This window comes from Ascidiella aspersa, chromosome 9 (assembly GCF_963924565.1).
Source record: "Ascidiella aspersa chromosome 9, kaAscAspe10.2, whole genome shotgun sequence".
Classification (NCBI taxonomy): domain Eukaryota; kingdom Metazoa; phylum Chordata; class Ascidiacea; order Phlebobranchia; family Ascidiidae; genus Ascidiella; species Ascidiella aspersa.
The window spans coordinates 7,496,698-7,513,164 of record NC_139455.1 but is presented as its reverse complement, the minus strand read 5'-3'; the positions used below and the strand labels follow the sequence as shown (position 1 = coordinate 7,513,164).

The following is a 16,467-nucleotide window of genomic DNA, read 5'->3' as shown; positions in this document are numbered from 1 at the left end:
TCGCGATTTATGGGGACCTTAATAACCGATTAATAAATTGCCCATTTTCAACTATTCAAAAGCGATCCAAAACATAAGCCGCATACAACATTTATTATAACCGATGTTTAAGACTAGTTTTAAACCCCTTACCTTGATTTCAGCGTCGGAATGAAGCCAGATTACTTTGGGTCGAGGCGAGGCCACAAATCGGCAATCGAACCTCACGTGTGCTTCGGTAAGAACCGACTGCAGTTTCGGCTTTTGTATAAAGGACGGTCTTATCAGGTCGTCGTCCAGCTCTGTTATTGGCTTCGTTCTGTAAAACAATCAAGACTTGTAAAACGCAATCGACACCGAACATTTTTTGGATACTGTAAGTCAAATCTCAATAAGGTTTAATGAAACGCTGAAAAGATTTTCAATAAGAAACTACTACTTTGTAGAAAACGGGTTGTAAGGAAATCCTTTAAAATTACTCATTTTTTGTTCATTAATCTGAAAATTCGCGTGATGCATTATGATTAAATCATTCAACGAAAAAATAAAAAATAAAAGTGTCCCAAAAATCATAAAGTGTCAAACTATGCCATACATCATATTATAATATTAATGTTTACCGAACGTATACTTTTTGTTTGGTTTCAATTTTCACACAAGGGGATTATTAAAGGCGAAATTTTTAAGGAAACTCACCTCGACAGAATTGGCATATCCGTGAGACTTGGGTCAATATCCGACTGTGTAATGTAGTTGCCGACCAGGCGGCTAACCTCCGACCTTTGTATTGTGAATTCTTTGCCAGTCATTGAGCTTCTTACGTGCAACTGATTATCGGAATCATACTGTTGCATCGAAAAACCTGCCGAACGTTAAACAACTTGGTATGCGTTCTTATATCAGTAAACAAACAACAAGTACCTACTGTCACTGGTAAAACACATTTGACCAACATCCTAACCGTTAACAATAACTAGCGTAGATCAACTAGGTTTACAAAGATAGAAAGAAAGGAAAGGATACCCCACTTACCCTGTAAAATTGCTCTTGCTCTTGACCGAACTGATATCAAAGAAGCGAAAAGCGTCGCAAAAAGAGTAGTCAAAGCAAAGGAAACAATAAGAACGCAAAGCGAATAGAAAAGGTGATGAAATGGCGACATGTTTTTATAACTTTAATGTTTTGCAAGTAGGCAGATTTTGTTTATAGCAAAAGTATCAACCACAGGTGCAAATGGGGCAGCCTTAAACCCGTAAACAAAATGTGCCTACGTGCAGCGGTAAAACTACAAACTCGTGTATACCTAAAAATGATTGCAAATGATTATGTTTTTTGTGCGTCTTACCTTCTTCAACTTGTTCAGTCTCCTCTGGTTGCAAAGGTGATTCGAAGAGCCCTGAATCGACAAAGAGAACAAATTAAAGTTGGATATTCTTTACCAGTGAGGTGAAGTTACACATGATGTAGTATGAGTGAAAATAAATCTTGTAATTTTTCAGTAAACAACACCGGTACAAATCTCTTATATTTCTCTATTTCTAACGTAGTGGCGATGGCTGCGTGCATGAGCTTAGGTAATGGAACACTCATGATGTGACAACGCCACCTGGCGGAAGAGCGGTATTTTCAGCCACCACCACTAGAGTCGCGCTTGTAGAAACTGTACCCAGCTCGTTGCTGGCCCGGCATTCAAAAACGCCGGCTTGCTTGTCAGTCACTCGCCCAAGAGTCAGATTCAACTTCATGACTGAATCAGTCCTCGGCTCGTCCGATTGGATCGACGAGGAACCGGCCCTGACGTGGCGGCCTCTCATTGGCTGGCCGTTGTGCAACCACGTAACCCGCGGCGCGGGGTGGCCGTTTATTTCGCACGCGAGAACGACTTTGGTGTTTTGGACGACTGTTTGATTTTGAAGCGGCTTAACAATCTCAGGTGCCTTTAATTTTTCCACCTCTAAGTGCTTTGCCGCTTCTTTTTTCGTGGCCGATTTTTCTGTATAAATTTGAGGAGTTAATGACAAAGTTTTAATAAAGTGATGGTTATTTCCAGATGACTGTGTTTTTGTGACCAATATAATAATGAAGTGATAGATGGAAGCGGATAATTTTCGTATTGTCTAATCACTAATCGAATACAAAATAGTTAGTTTTAATATGTATAGTATTAACTTATTTTCTGGGCATTTTTTGACATTTTACTTAAAAAATCAGTTGGATAAAAATTATATGCCTTAGTGATTTCAAATTTATGACATTTTTGGATATGTTTTCGGCATATGTTACGAAGTTTGAATTGATGGATGTCGCGGTTAAACTCACTCTTTCGAACTCGGAGCAGAGCGCTACAATCAGCCGAGCCGCAATTGTTGGCGATGCGGCATTCCACTTTGCTCTGGTCCTGACTGAGACTGGCATTTTGCACCACGAGGTTGCATACGCCGGTGTCGTCATCCGACACCAGCGTGAAACCGTCGCAGGGCGCCACGATCTCGATTCCCTTTACGAACCATTGCACGGACGGCAATGGAGAACCGCTTATCTTGCAGCTAAATGTTACCATGGAGCCTTCTTCCACAGTCTCGCCTTGGATGTTTCTCAAGAACAGAGGAGGCTGCGAAACGTCAGGCGCAATAGAGGCCTTATGCGAAGATTCGACATCGATTGGAATGTCGCGCTCTGCATCGGTTACATGCGGCTGGCTACGATCAACATCGGCGGGCTTTAAAATTCTAGGCGCAGATTCTATATCGATTTGAATTTCACGCTCCCTCTCGGTTACTTGCGGCGTCTGCTGACGACGGTCCTCAGTTTCGTAATGCCGCTCTTCTGATGTAGTTTCCTCGAACTTGCCAGTTCGTGGGTTCCAGACCCGGGTCGATTTCTTGACTGTCTCAGTCCGCTTGACACCGTCCTGCGATGATGTGGTCACGAAGCTCTCACTGGTGCTGCTAAAATGGCTGCTGAAGGCAAAGCTGTCACCTAAACCGTCAAAACCTCCTTGCTTCATATCGCTTATTGTGGTTGTAACGACTGGTTGTTGAATGTCACGAACGTCCATCTCCAGTAAATCGTCAGAATCAATCGATTTTTTCTTGGAGTCTTTTTTGGATTGGTCTCGCGACTCGGTTATGTCAAAGCCTTTCTCTTTTACTTCATCGAATTGGCTCGTTTTGGGATTCCAAACGCGCTTTACTTTTTCCTCGCTCTTTTCTGTTTTGGTGCGAACTCGTTCCTCAAACACTTCGTCGTCGTCAATAGGCGATTTCGTTCTTTCCACAATACCTTTCTTACGTTCAACCACCTTGGGCTTAGTTTTAATGTCCTCAATAGAAGTCATAACTTTAATATCATCAGGCTGAGTAGCTTCTGTGAAAACTGAGGGTTTCAAACTTACATCTTTGTCAACCGGAAGAGTGATTTCAACCTCTTCTTCCACAGTTGTTTCGTCAAAGCGACGAGTTTTCGGGTTCCAGGTCATTTTAGTTTTCTTTGTTGTGGTTTTCACATGTTGGCCACTTTCGACTGTTGACTTTTCGCTAGAAATTTTAACTTCAGCGGACTGGGATTTGCTGACGGTCGTCGAATCAAGGGTTTCAGGGGCAATAAGTTCATCTGGTTGGGTTTCTTTCTCTCGAACGCTCTCCTTTTTCGTTAAAACAACACTTTCTTCTTCAAATTGTGTAACAGCGACTTCGGCTTTACTCTCCTTATTTTTCCGATCAGATGGAATAATTGATTCAGTAGTATCAGGGCTCACATCCTTTATTTGCTGTTTCGCCACTTTAACCTCTTTCTTGGTTTCTACAACAGCCTTTTCAGCCGTGTCGACATCGGTCGCCTTTTTAACATGACCGGATGTTTTTACCTTGGTCTTCTCAGGTTCAGTTTCAGCAGCTTTCACCTTAACGGTGACTTCATCGAATTGCCTTGTCTTTGCATTCCAAACCATCTTTGGTTTTTCAGTTCGTTGAACATCATCATATTGAGATTTAATAGAGGTTTTAGCAAACTCGTCATTTAACGGTGTTACGTCGTCGCTGCTAGAGCCGCTCACAAGAGACGCCCTGTCCTTTGGCTCAATTTTCTCTTCTGATTCCTCTTTAACATCTGGTATGTCCGTTATTTTTTTCGGCGTATCATCGCCCGGTTTGCTTGTCATTACTTCTGTGAGGGAATCCAAGATTTTTGTCTTACCCTTGACAGATAACGCTGGTTTTACTTTGGCGGCCACTTCCTCTTCACGTACCTTAACTTTGACTATTTCCTCTGTTGCGGTTTCAGCAACCTTAACCTCCGTCGCTAGTCGCGATTGGCCCTTTGCAACTGCGGTATCTGGTTCACCAGGAATTGATGTTTTAATTTGAACTTCTTTTTGTTCTAAGGCTGCGGTCGGTAGCTTTGGCTGTTTGGATTTTTCTACCATTTTCGATTCCGTGACGTCACGATCTTTTAGTTCGTCGCTCTCCTCACTGACCAAGTCTTCTTTAAAAGACACCCTTCGTTTCGGCTTCTCTGTCATGAGTTTTGAACTTTTTTGTGTATCTTCTTTGCTTTCATGTTGCATTTCTGTCGTCGGAAGCCCATGAAGCGAGGTTTCCTCAAATAATGGCGACTGTTTCTCTGCTTCAAGCTCATCGTGATCTTCGCTTTGCACCGGTTCCTCAATGGTAATTTCGAAAAACTTCCCAGCGACTGGATTCCACACTCGTTTGGTTTTAAGGACGGTTTTCGAAACCGCCGAACCCGCATCTGTATGAACAGAAACCTGGCTGGTAACTGATGCCATCTCAGTCGACCGATGCATGTCCTTGCTGGAAAGAGTCTTGTCATCTGAGTACGTTTGTGTGACTATTGTAGATACAACGTCGTGTGTACTATCTGCATCTAACTCTTGAGGGACAGTAGGACGCGTTTCAGTTCCAGTTAAAGGCGTGTCTTTCTTAACTGTATACAGAGAGGCTGGCGAGGGTGAGGCTTTATCCTCTTGGGGTTTTATGCCAACAACTACGGTGTCAGGTTTTGCTTGAGCGGCAGATAGTTCCTTTACCTGAGGGGGAGACGATTTAGCTTCGTCTTTTTCCAGTGAAAGGATTTGTTTTTCGTCTTTAGACGTTTCGGACGAAACTTCCAAAACCACCTCGTCAAATGTGCGAGATTTGGGATTCCATACCTGTTTAGACTTCTTTGTTTTTTGTGTAACGACAGAACGGCTTGTTTTGCTGATTGTAGTTTCGTTTGTCAGCACACTTCCGTCAGTAGACACAACAACAGCTGTTTTCTCTTCAGGCAAAGGTTTTGTAACCTGTACAAGATCGTTTACTGCGGATTTATCGATAGTCGTGACCACCTTCTTGTCAGCTGTAGAGGGAACATGTGGTGTTTCAATGAAGACTTTGGTAGAATCAGGAGCAGCTGTAATGTCTGGCTTTGTCGAAAGGCTTTCGATTTTTTCGTTCGCCGATGGCGTTTTGACCTCTGCAATGGTTGGAGATGCCGGTGTAACAAGAACTGAAATGCCAACCTCGACTGCATCTTTGTTTTCCAATTGTATTGGTTCTTCGTCAACAATAGGAGTCTTTGTAGATGGCTTTAATTCAAATTCCTCGGATTGAGGTTTTGTTACCGATAAAGCGTTGGTCGAAATCGCTCCCCCTTTGTCTTTTGGTTTATGTTTTACGATTTCATCTCCTTTGGTGGATTTACGCGGTTCCTCCTTAATGACTGGATGAATAGTCTCTTCCTTACCGGATTCTGTTGAAACTGCTTCAGATACACTTTGCGATGACGAAATCTCGACATCTATTGTGATTTCGGGTTTCTTGGTATCTTCAGGTCTGGCGACAACTTGCGGTTCGGTCTTTAAAATTACCGGAATATCAGTGTCTTTCTTTTCCTTTTTCGATTTCGCTACTTGTGGTTTTTCAACTTCGATAGTTTCTGACGTTTTTGAAATTTCAATTTCAACTTCATCGAACTGCCTAGTTTTTGGATTCCAAATCATCTTGGTTTTCTTAGTTTCTTGTGTAATAACAGAAGTAGGTTTCTTCTGCATTGTCACTTCCTTGATTATTTGCATCTCATCGGTAACTTGAACGACTTCTGCCTGTGCTTTAGCAACTGATATTGCTTCTGGAGGAGTTGGTTCAAAGTCAGTAGGAACGTTAACGGATGCTCTATCTTTTGGCAAAACCGTATCTTCGGTAACGGTTGTAGCGCTTAACTTGGTCAATTTCTGTTCAGGCTTTGTTTCCTCCACAGACATTACGTCGGTAAGGGAGCCAATGGCAGAAGTTTTATCAACAGCTTTGGTGGCCTTTTTTGATTTACTATCCTTAAGGACTGGATGAATAGTTTCTTCTTTACCGGATTCAGTTGAAACTGCCTCAGAAATACTTTGCGCTGAAGAAATCTGAACATCAATTGCAACTTCCGGCTTCATGGTTTCTTCAGATTTAGCATCAACCTGTGGTTCGGTCTTCAAAAGTAAGGGAACATCAGGGCTCTTCTTTTCCTTCTTTTGTTTATCTACTTGTGGTTTCTTAACTTCGGCGGTTGCCGAGGTCTTTGAAATTTCAATTTCAATCTCATCAAACTGTCTAGTATTGGGATTCCAAATCCTCTTCGTTTTCTTAGTTTCTTGTGTAACAACAGACATAGGTTTCTTCTGCATTGTCACTTCCTTGGTTATTTGCGTCTCCTCGGTAATGTGAACATCATCTGCCTGCGACTTAGCTACTGATATATCCTCGGGTGGTGTCGGTTCGAAGTCAGCAGCAGTGTCGATAGACGCTTTATCTTTCGGCAAAACCGTGTCTTCAGACACCATTGGGGCGCTGGGCGATTTAATTGCTTTCTGTTTTGGCTCGATTTCCTCTACAGCCATTACGTCAGCGAGGGAGCCAATAGCAGAAGTTTTGTCTACAGCTTTGGAGGACTTTTTCAGTTTTCCGTCCTTAAGCACAGGGCGAATTATTTCCTCCTTACCAGGTTTAGTTGATACGGTTGCAAACACGCTAGGCGCGGATGAAATCTCGACATCTATTGCAATTTCGGGTTCCATGGTTTCTTTAGTATGAGCATCAGCTTGTGGCTCTGTCTCTAAAAGTAAGGGAACATCAGGGCTTTTCTTTTCTTTCTTTGGTTTATCTATTTGTGGTTTCTTATCTTCGGTGGCTGCTGAGGTCTTTGAAATTTCAATTTCAACCTCATCAAACTGACGAGTTTTAGGATTCCAAATCATCTTTGTTTTCTTGGTTTCTTGTGTAACAACAGAAGTAGGTTTCTTCTGTATTGTCACTTCCTTGATTATTTGCGTCTCCTCGGTAACTTGAACATCATATGGCTGTGATTTAGCTACTGATTTATCCTCGGATGGTGTCGGTTCAAAGTCAGTAGGAATGGTAACAGATGCTCTATCTATTGGCAAAACCGTGTCTTCGGATACAGCGCTTGGTGATTTGGTCAGTTTCTTTTTCGGTTGGATTTCCTCAACAGACATAACGTCGGTAAGGGAGCCAATGGCAGAAGTTTTATCAACAGCTTTCGTGGCCTTTTCCGATTTACCATCCTTAAGGACTGGACGAATAGTTTCTTCCTTACCAGATTCAGTTGAAACTACCGCAGAAACACTGGTCGCTGAGGAAATCTCGACATCTATTGCAATTTCTGGTGTCTTTGTTTCTTCAGGTTTGATATCGACTTGAGGCTCGGTTTCTGAAGTCACAGAGGCACTTGGGCCCTTCTTTTCCTTTTTAGATTTCGTTTCTGGTGGCTGTTTAACTTCGATGGTTTCCGACGTCTTTGGAATTTCAATTTCGACCTCATCGAACTGTCGAGTTTTCGGATTCCAAATTAACTTGGTTTTCTTGGTTTCTTGTGTAACAACAGATGTAGGTTTCTTCTGGTTTGACACTTGTTTGGTTACTTGCGTCTCCTCGGTAACGTGAACATCATCTGGCCGCGACTTATCTACTGATATATCCTCGGGTGGTGTCGGTTCCAAGTCAGTAGGAATATTAACGGGTGCTCTATCCTTTGGCAAAACCGTATTTTCAGTCACTGTTGGAGAGCTTGGTGATTTGGCCAATTTCTTTTTCGGTTCGATTTCCTCCACAGACATTACGTCGGTGAGGGAGCCAATAGCCGACGTTTTATCAACAGCTTTGGTGGCCTTTTCCGATTTACCATCCTTAAGGACTGGACGAATAGTTTCTTCCTTACCAGATTCAGTTGAAACTACCGCAGAAACACTGGTCGCTGATGAAATCTCGACATCTATTGCAATTTCTGGCGTCTTTGTTTCGTCAGGTTTGATATCGACTTGAGGCTCGGTTTCGAAAGTCACAGAAGCACTTGGGCCCTTCTTTTTCGTTTTAGATTTCGCTTCTTCTGATTGTTCAACTTCGATGGTTTCCAACGTCTTTGAAATTTCAATTTTGACCTCATCGAACTGTCGAGTTTTTGGATTCCAAATCCTCTTGGTTTTCTTGGTTTCTTGTGTGAGAACAGAAGTAGGTTGCTTCTGCATTGTCACATCTTTGGTTATTTGCGTATCCTCGGGAACTTGAACATCATCTGCCTGCGACTCAGCTACTGATATATCTTCGGGTGGAGTCGGTTTATAGTCAACAGGAGTCTCTATAGACTCTCTATCCTTCGGTAAAACCGTATCTTCGGTCACTGTTGGACTACTTGGAGATTTGGCTAATTTCGGTTTAGGTTCGGTTTTCTCCACAAACATTACGTCGGTCAGAGAGTTAATGGCGGAAGTTTTGTCCAGAGTTTTCGTTGACTTTTCCTGTTTGCCATGCTGACGTACCGGGAGAATGATTTCTTCAGAACCAACTTTAGTTGAAACCTCCTCGGAAACACTTTGCACTGATGAAATCTCGACATCAATTGCAATTTTAGGCTGCGTGATATCTTCAGGTTTCGCATCGAACTGTGGTTCTACATCCAAAGCGGCAGTGTCACTTGGGGACTTCTTTTCCTTCTTTGGTTTCGCTTTTTGTGGTTGTTTAACTTCGGCGGTTTCCACAGTCTTTGAAATTTCAATTTCAATCTCGTCAAACTGCCGAGTTTTGGAATTCCAAATCCTCTTGGTTTTCTTGACTTCCTGCGAAACGATGGCGCCAGATTTCTTCTGGGTAGTAATTTCCGAAGTGACGACAGCCTCTTCAGTCATCTTAATGTCTTCGCGGGACTTACCGACCGGGATTTCCTCGGGTGGTGTAGGTTCATATGGGACAGAAATATCAACAGAATCTTTATCTTTTGGCTGAACTAAATCTTCTGTAACAGCAACACCGCTTGGCAATGAAACTGGTTCCGGTTGAATGCCCTTTATAGACATTGCATCGGTAAGTGATTCCACAGCGGATGTTTTATAAATGGCCTTTGTTTTCGTAGGTTTTACACCCAAAGTAATAGGATGTATAATCTCCTCGTCACCAGGTTTTGTTGACGATACCAATTCAGTCTGAACACTTGTATCAGTTTCTGGCATTTCGGTCACTTTTACTTGAATATCAGTTTTTGGTGCTTTGGTTGTTTCTGGAGCTATTTCTTCGGTTTTCGCTGGGGAAGGCTTTGCTGTCTTTTTCGGTTTAGAATCTTGAGTTTTTGTTGTTGTTGAGATTTCAACTATAACTTCATCGAAGCGTCGCGTTTTAGGATTCCAAACCCTCTTGGTTTTCTTTTCTTCTTGCGATAAAGCATCACCAGATATCCTTTCATGAGTTTCTTTTACTTCAATAGTTGCAACTTCCCCAATTTTAACGCTTTTGGAAACAGCGGCTGGAATTGTTTGCTCTGGTGAAGTAGGTGCATCAATGCTAGTTGCAACCGTCTCCCTATCCTTTTTATAAATCGGCTCTTCGGCAACTTTAAGAGCTTGGGAGGGTTCAGATTGTTTAACTTTTCCCTGTTGTGGTTGATCAACCACTAACGCGTCAGTTAAAAACAGTGTTAATTCTTTAGACTTGCCCGACGTCTTAATCGGTATTTTTTCCACGTCCTGTTTGTCTACCTTCCCGGTTTTAACATCCCGAAACACGGGCTGAACATATTCGTCCCCGGTTAAAGCAGTTTGCGGTTCGGTCGCAACCGGAACCTTCTGGAATGCAGTCTCTGGTTCAGCATGCGGCTTGGTCACGGCTGGTTTTGGTTCCTCGACCGTTGGAATGTCTACTTTGGCAGGTTCCTGAGCGGTGGCCTTCGACGTTGGAACTTTAACAACGGAAAGTACCTCCTCGAATTGCCGCGTTTTAGAATTCCACGTCATTCGTGGCTTCTCTTCGTCAGATTTTTGTTTCGGTTCAGCAGATGGCACCGTTTCTGTTTCAGATTTAGTTGAAACACTGACCGGTTTAGACGTTTCAACGTGAATATTATGCTTTGTTTCCGGTTCTAGTTTTACTTCTGGCGTTGAATGCTTAATATCGATTTGCGATTTTGACTTCTCCAACTCTTTAGGTTGAGACGGAGTGTCAGTGAACGATGTCTCCACACTAACTTCGTCTACAGTTTGCGTTAAGGCTGTAGCGTCGTGTAATTCCTGTAAACGTGATTCGTCAGATTTGATTTCCTTAATCTCTGTGACACTCTTTGGTTTCTGTTTGGTGTCCGAAGTTGTTTTGGTCGACTTTTCGATTGCAACCTCGTCGAATTGCCGGGTCTTTGGATTCCAAACACGTTTGGTCGTTTTAATTTCCTGAGTGGTCACGGTGGTTGATGTTTGCGCAGACACCTTTCTAGTAGTTTGCTTTTGATCGAGGGATACCTCTTTCGGAGGCAGGTCATCAACCTCAACATCGACACTGGCCTCTCGTCTGTCTTTAGGCTGCACAGCTTCTTCGGTAACCTTTTCTGCCCCGGGAATAACGGGAGTACGTTTTGGTGGCACTTCTTTTTCGTCTCTCGACATATTGTCGGTTAGAGAAGCCAGGGCTGTCGTCATTTCCTTGGCGGTCGGAGATCGTTTTGTCATTCCAATCCTCTGTTCAACAACCACCTCGGATTGTTCGTGTGTTTTAAGTGACAGTGAATCAACCTGTGGTTCCACTTTCGGTACCGTTTCAGTCTCGGTCACTTGCTTTGAGGCTAATTTAGTAACACTTTCTTCTGAGGTTACCTGTGTGGTCTTTGGACTCGCTTTAGCAGATTTAATATTTTCTTGTTTTTGAGTAACGGAGATTTCGATTTCCACCTCGTCAAACTGGCGTGTGCGCGAGTTCCAAACACGTTTAGTTTTCTTTGTTTCACTCTTTTCCAATGGCTTTGTAACGGGTTTCGCTGGTTCAGCGCCTTTCTCTTCGAGTACATCACCCTTTTGTTCAGTAACCTCGATTTTCGGTTGCGTTTCTATCGGTTTAGGTGCGATAGGTTGAGCGACTGGTGTGGCAACGACCGGTGTAGGTTTAGCAACCTCTACAATAGCATCGGAAAGATTATCCAAAGTAATATCAACATCTTTCAAGGTATCCCGATCTTTTGAAGTGGGTTGAATAGGGGGTTCCGAAACCGTGTCCTTGGGTTTAAGAATCTCCCGCTTGGATGTTTGCGTTTGGTCTTTTGCCATTTGGTCTGTTAGAGACCGCAACGACCTCGCTTTTTCCGCCATTGTTTGTTTAACTTTTAGTTTCGGTGAAACACCAGGTTGCACCGTGGGTCGAATCACGTCTTCTTCCGTTTCCTCTGTTTTCTTTACTTGTGTAGGTTGAACTGCGTCACCGACAGACTGGATCGGGTGCACAATCACATCACCTCGTTTCGAAGGCTTTTCTTTGACCGGTTCCTCTTCAGACGAGGCTTTGATTTGAACCTTTCCAGGACCGGACACCTGGCTCTGCTCCATGGAGACCTCCTGGAATTCTCGAGTAATCGGGTTCCACACTTGCTGGGAGGCGATCGTCTCCGAAACAGAGTGCACGGCGCCACCGTCCTTCCTTGTCGAGGTCTTCTTGGTAACTTGGGTCACCTGAATCTGCGCAACTCTTTGTGTCGGAGTCTGCTCATCGCTGATGGTTTTGATACCCTGTCGCATCGCCTGAGCGATTTCCGCAGTGGGTGCCAACTGTTGCTCTGTAGTAGGCTCTTGTCGTATGCGTGGAGCTGGAGCAATCCTGGAGTCGGTTTCAGTTTCTGACACCACCGTTGTCGGCTTTGTCTTTGTCGATTTCGATTTGTCTGTAGGTTTTCCGACACGCTTTCTCGCGAGCGGCGGGCTCTGTACGGCCTTTTCAAATCTCGTTTCCTCTTTAACCGCCACTGCTTTGGCGTGGGAAAGGTGAACGGTCGGTTTCCGGGTCCGTCGTCCGTCGCTCGTGGTTTCATCCAAAATAGGCAAAACCACTGAAACCGGATCCAGATTTTTACTACTGGCGATGTTGTGAACAGGAACGGCTACAACATTGGCCGTGTGGCTCATGATCTTTTCCGGTGCCGCTTCGGGCTCAGCAAATACTTCTTCGCGCATCGGCGCCGCAACCGGAGACGCATCTTCTTCGGTCCAGGAGCTTTTCGACCGGAGCTGCTTGGTTTGCGTCTCCGAATCGCGGCCCACAGACTTGGATGTCGCAGTTTGCGAAGTCTTGGTGGCCGCGAAATCAGTTTGCACCGCTTCTGTATCTCGCGACGGCGCGGCATCAGTTTGCGATGAACCGTACCTCTTTGCTTGCGTCTGGGTTTCTACGGCGCCGGTGGTTTTCTTGGCGGTTTGGGTTCGAGTCGTAACGCTTCGCATTTCGGTTGAAGTCTCGCTGGTCGCCGAACGCGGCGCCGCTTGAGTCGAGAAGCTTCGTCGGCCTACGTTGGCTTGCGACTCAACCGAACTTACATCCGAGCCGGTCTGTACGCTGTGTGAGTCAAGTCTACTCTCGGTCTGGGCGCTGTCGTCTATGGTACGCGTTACCACGGTTGCCACATGAATTTGACGCTGTTTGGTCGCCTTTTGATCTGTTCCAATGCCTTTGCTTTGCACAGAGGCGGTCTGAGTTTCGGATGCCATCCCAGACGGGCGCTGATAGATCGTTTGAGATTCGGCGGTTGAGGAAAAATCGGTCTGAAGCATTTTTGCGTCTGTGCCTGGACGATGGTCGGTCTGCGTTTCTCTGTAGCTCATCTCGTGGGTTTGAGTCTCCATCACCGAGGAAGACCGGCTCGGAGTTTGGGTTTCGTTTGAAGAACCGATCGATTCCGTCGAGGTTGTCCTTGTGCTTATTCGCGGCGTGGTTTGCACAGAACCGGACCTTTTCTGTGTGAAGGTCTGCGTCTCGGTCGTGGCGATGAAGGACGTTTCCTTTCCCTTGACCGACTTGGGTCGTTCCATCTGTATGGGCTTCACAGTGGCTACGTGCATTTTCGGCGGGGCTCTTTGCGACTCGCGCTCCGTCTGCGAAATCTTTGTGGAGGAAAAGTCCGTTTGCATTGTCTTCTCGCCGGATGAGCGGCGTTTCTCGGTCTGCGTGCCTTGGTAGGACTTGAACTGTGTCTGAGTTTCGGACGCGGAGGTTCTTCTCTCCGGGGTTTGCGTCCGGACGGAAGAATCTCTGGTTTCCACAGATGTCTCTGTGGTTCTCGTTTCCAGGCGAGCCTGACTTGTGCTGGACCTGGTTTGAGGAAAGGTCTGGCTTCCTCCCGACGCGGTTTCGATTCCTGATACCGTCTGGGTTCCTGCAATGGTCGACCTCTGGACTGGCGATTTGGGCGCGGAAGTACGCTGCATAGGCTTAGATACAGCGACGACTTTTTGCGCTCCGGTGTTTATTTCAGTGTGTGAGCGTTTTGTCGCTTGCTCCGGCTCTGTTACAGTCGCGGCGTCGAATCCACGTATTTCCGGTACTGGCACTAATTTCTCTTGGTCGCCGGCACGCCTATACCGCGTCTGCGTGGCGCCGTACGCCTGAAATTGCGTCTGCGAGTCGGCGGCTTTAGTACGCAAGGTCGGGGTCTGGGTTCTGGCCACAACCCCTTCGTCCGTGGAGCTTTCTTTGCTCTCGGTGGTGGAAGAGGTCTGTGAGGATCCGCTGGACCTCCTAGCCTCTGTCTGTACTTGACCGTTAGCCGTCCGCGCGTAAGCCAAGGTTCCCGCCTCTGCGGTTTGCTTCGCTCTACGCTCGGGAGATCTGCTGTCGACCTGAGGGGAGACCGCTGCCTTTGGTTTCGCCACGACCGCCGTAAAGTCAGGAAATTCCCTTCTCTCGTCGACACTTATCTCGGCGCGAGAGGTTTGCCTTTTATCGCCCGGGGTCACTTCCTTTAGTTTTGAAAGGGTCTGGCTTGTCTTGCTTGTAACGGTTTGGACTTTGGGCTTCGGCGAGCGCGGGCTTTCGGGCCTCGACAAATCTACCTTCATCTGACGCGAGTAACTCCGTTGTAATCCAACGTCCGGTGATGGGGGTACTGCTGATTCTGTCGCTTCAGCCCCTTTGCATTTCACTAAGACGTCGACGGTCGGCATCTGCCTCTCGACTCCCTTCACCTGCATCTGTAGCATGCTGAGTCCTCTGGTGTGCGAGGACGGACTCTCCTGACCGCTTCTCGCTTCCCACTCGAGGTCGCGGCCACGGTCCACGTAGAACTCGCTGGTGGCCATCGGCGGCTCGAACTGAAACTCGTCCTCCGACGTTTCGGTGAACGTGTCTTCGTCCTCGTCGCTGTACGGCGTCAGGGGAGTGGATGCGGGCGAGATAAGAACGTAATCGTGATCGGCCGAAAACGAGACCCGCTTCTTTAAGGCCACGGTCGATTCCGTTCGAGGCTGTTGTCCTGCTTGCTTCTGCACGCTCGGCTTCACTTCGGGAACAAACCGAATCGAGAGTCCGCGGATCGCCTCTTTCGGAGGAGAAGTCGCGTCCTCCTCCCCACGGAGAGGACCTACGTGATCTGATGACTTTTCTGACGGGGTTGGGGTGGGTTTGGCGAGGCGCGTTGTCACGTGACTGATGTGGCGCGCCGCGGGCGCAACTTCGTGCTCGAGCCGCGCAATTTCGCGTCGCTGGGCGCTACCGTCGCTGTCGCTTTCCGTGCTCTGCGTTTGGCTGGCCGCTACGTCTGTCGTTTATTTATTTTTTTGATGTTAAAATTTACCAGGTCGTTTTTTGTGCGCGCATCGATTTATTGGATCGAAAGCAATAGCGGGCGCACACATCAGTTACGGACACAGGCGTGCCGAGAAACAATCAGTTGGGGGGACGTGGAGAAAGCATGGCATGGATGTGGATAAATATAATATATAAGATTGTGTGTTTGTGATGATGAGAACAGCGAAGTGACGAGGAGAGGGGAGGATGATGGGGGAAGAAAAACAAACGTCAGCGTGCGTAAAGTATTTATTTAGATTACAGCATTTACAGAGGCGAAGCAATCGTACCATTATGAACAGACGATTATTATTTATCATTTTCTTTCTAATTGGATTGAATCGAGGGCAAATTACAACTGAGGCAATAGGGTGTTTAATTTACAAAAATATCGACACAACTCGATTTACACCTTTAGGTTAATAAAAATCGAATAATTAATTTGGCATCGGAGCAGTTTTTTGTTAACCCAATCGTCGAGTCCCATTCGCCACAGTCAAACCAACAGCAGCAGCAGCAGCACTAACGGCCGGCCTCTTTGTCAAATTACCTTTGACAGACAGCACGGCGCTGCAAGTCACGGTTCCAAGTCTGTTCCAGGCGCGCACCTCGTACACCCCGGCGTCCTCGGGCGCCACTGGCGCGATTAGGACGCCGCGCGTGTGACTGTGCGCGCGAGTCTGAAAGTAGAATCGGTACTTGGGCCCGTCCAAACCCGGTCCAAGACCCTTCAGCGGCTTGCCGTCCTTGTACCAGACGATCTCGGGCGCCGGCAGGGCGGCCAGGCGCACCTGGAACCGCGCCTCCTGGCCCACCATGGCCGCCAAGGCCCGCAGAGGCTCGGCTATCATGGGCGAAAACTCGGTTGTGACGTCGTCGATTGGTAAACTCAGCTCGTAGCTGCTGGGATTGCTGTACAGCTGCATTTCAACGTGGCTCAAATACTGTTTGCCGGTTTCGTCCAGTTTTGATTTTTCTGCGCGGGGAAAGAATGGAATCGTGGTTAGCGAGTGAGCTTATTTAAATGTACATGTATGACATATGACAAATTTACACTAATTATGATACTATACTGATATCGTAATGCGTGTTAAAACACATGCTATCAGACCAGTACACATGCCACGTACCTTGCTGTAAGGATGCTTTGCAAACCGAAGCGGCGACGTGCGTTAAATCCAAGCAATTCAATCCTGTTGCGAGGTCAAACCTCATGCATGCGTTTGCAAGCAGACAAACGGCAAACGTGCTTGTTTTTTTTCTTTGTTAGTTTTTTACTCGTTTGTGGTAAATAGTAAAAACTGGAGACTCGTGTACACGTTGATTATTACCCAGTTGGAGGCAAAGGTATATTACAACAACTTCATTGACTATATCGAGACGAATGGATAGTCAAATACACACAAAA

At 46.0% G+C, this 16,467-nt stretch overlaps 1 protein-coding gene across 1 annotated transcript in view; it reads right to left on the bottom strand.

Moving 5' to 3' along the window:
* Window positions 1-16,467, bottom strand: part of LOC146132147 (titin-like) — a 170,250-nt gene that overhangs the window by 110,367 nt on the left and 43,416 nt on the right. Inside the window, 6 exon segments of the mRNA XM_083397226.1 lie at window positions 133-298; window positions 676-841; window positions 1,325-1,375; window positions 1,586-1,972; window positions 2,299-15,030; window positions 15,610-16,035. Of these exon segments, the coding sequence (XP_083253352.1) occupies window positions 133-298; window positions 676-841; window positions 1,325-1,375; window positions 1,586-1,972; window positions 2,299-15,030; window positions 15,610-16,035 (13,928 nt within the window).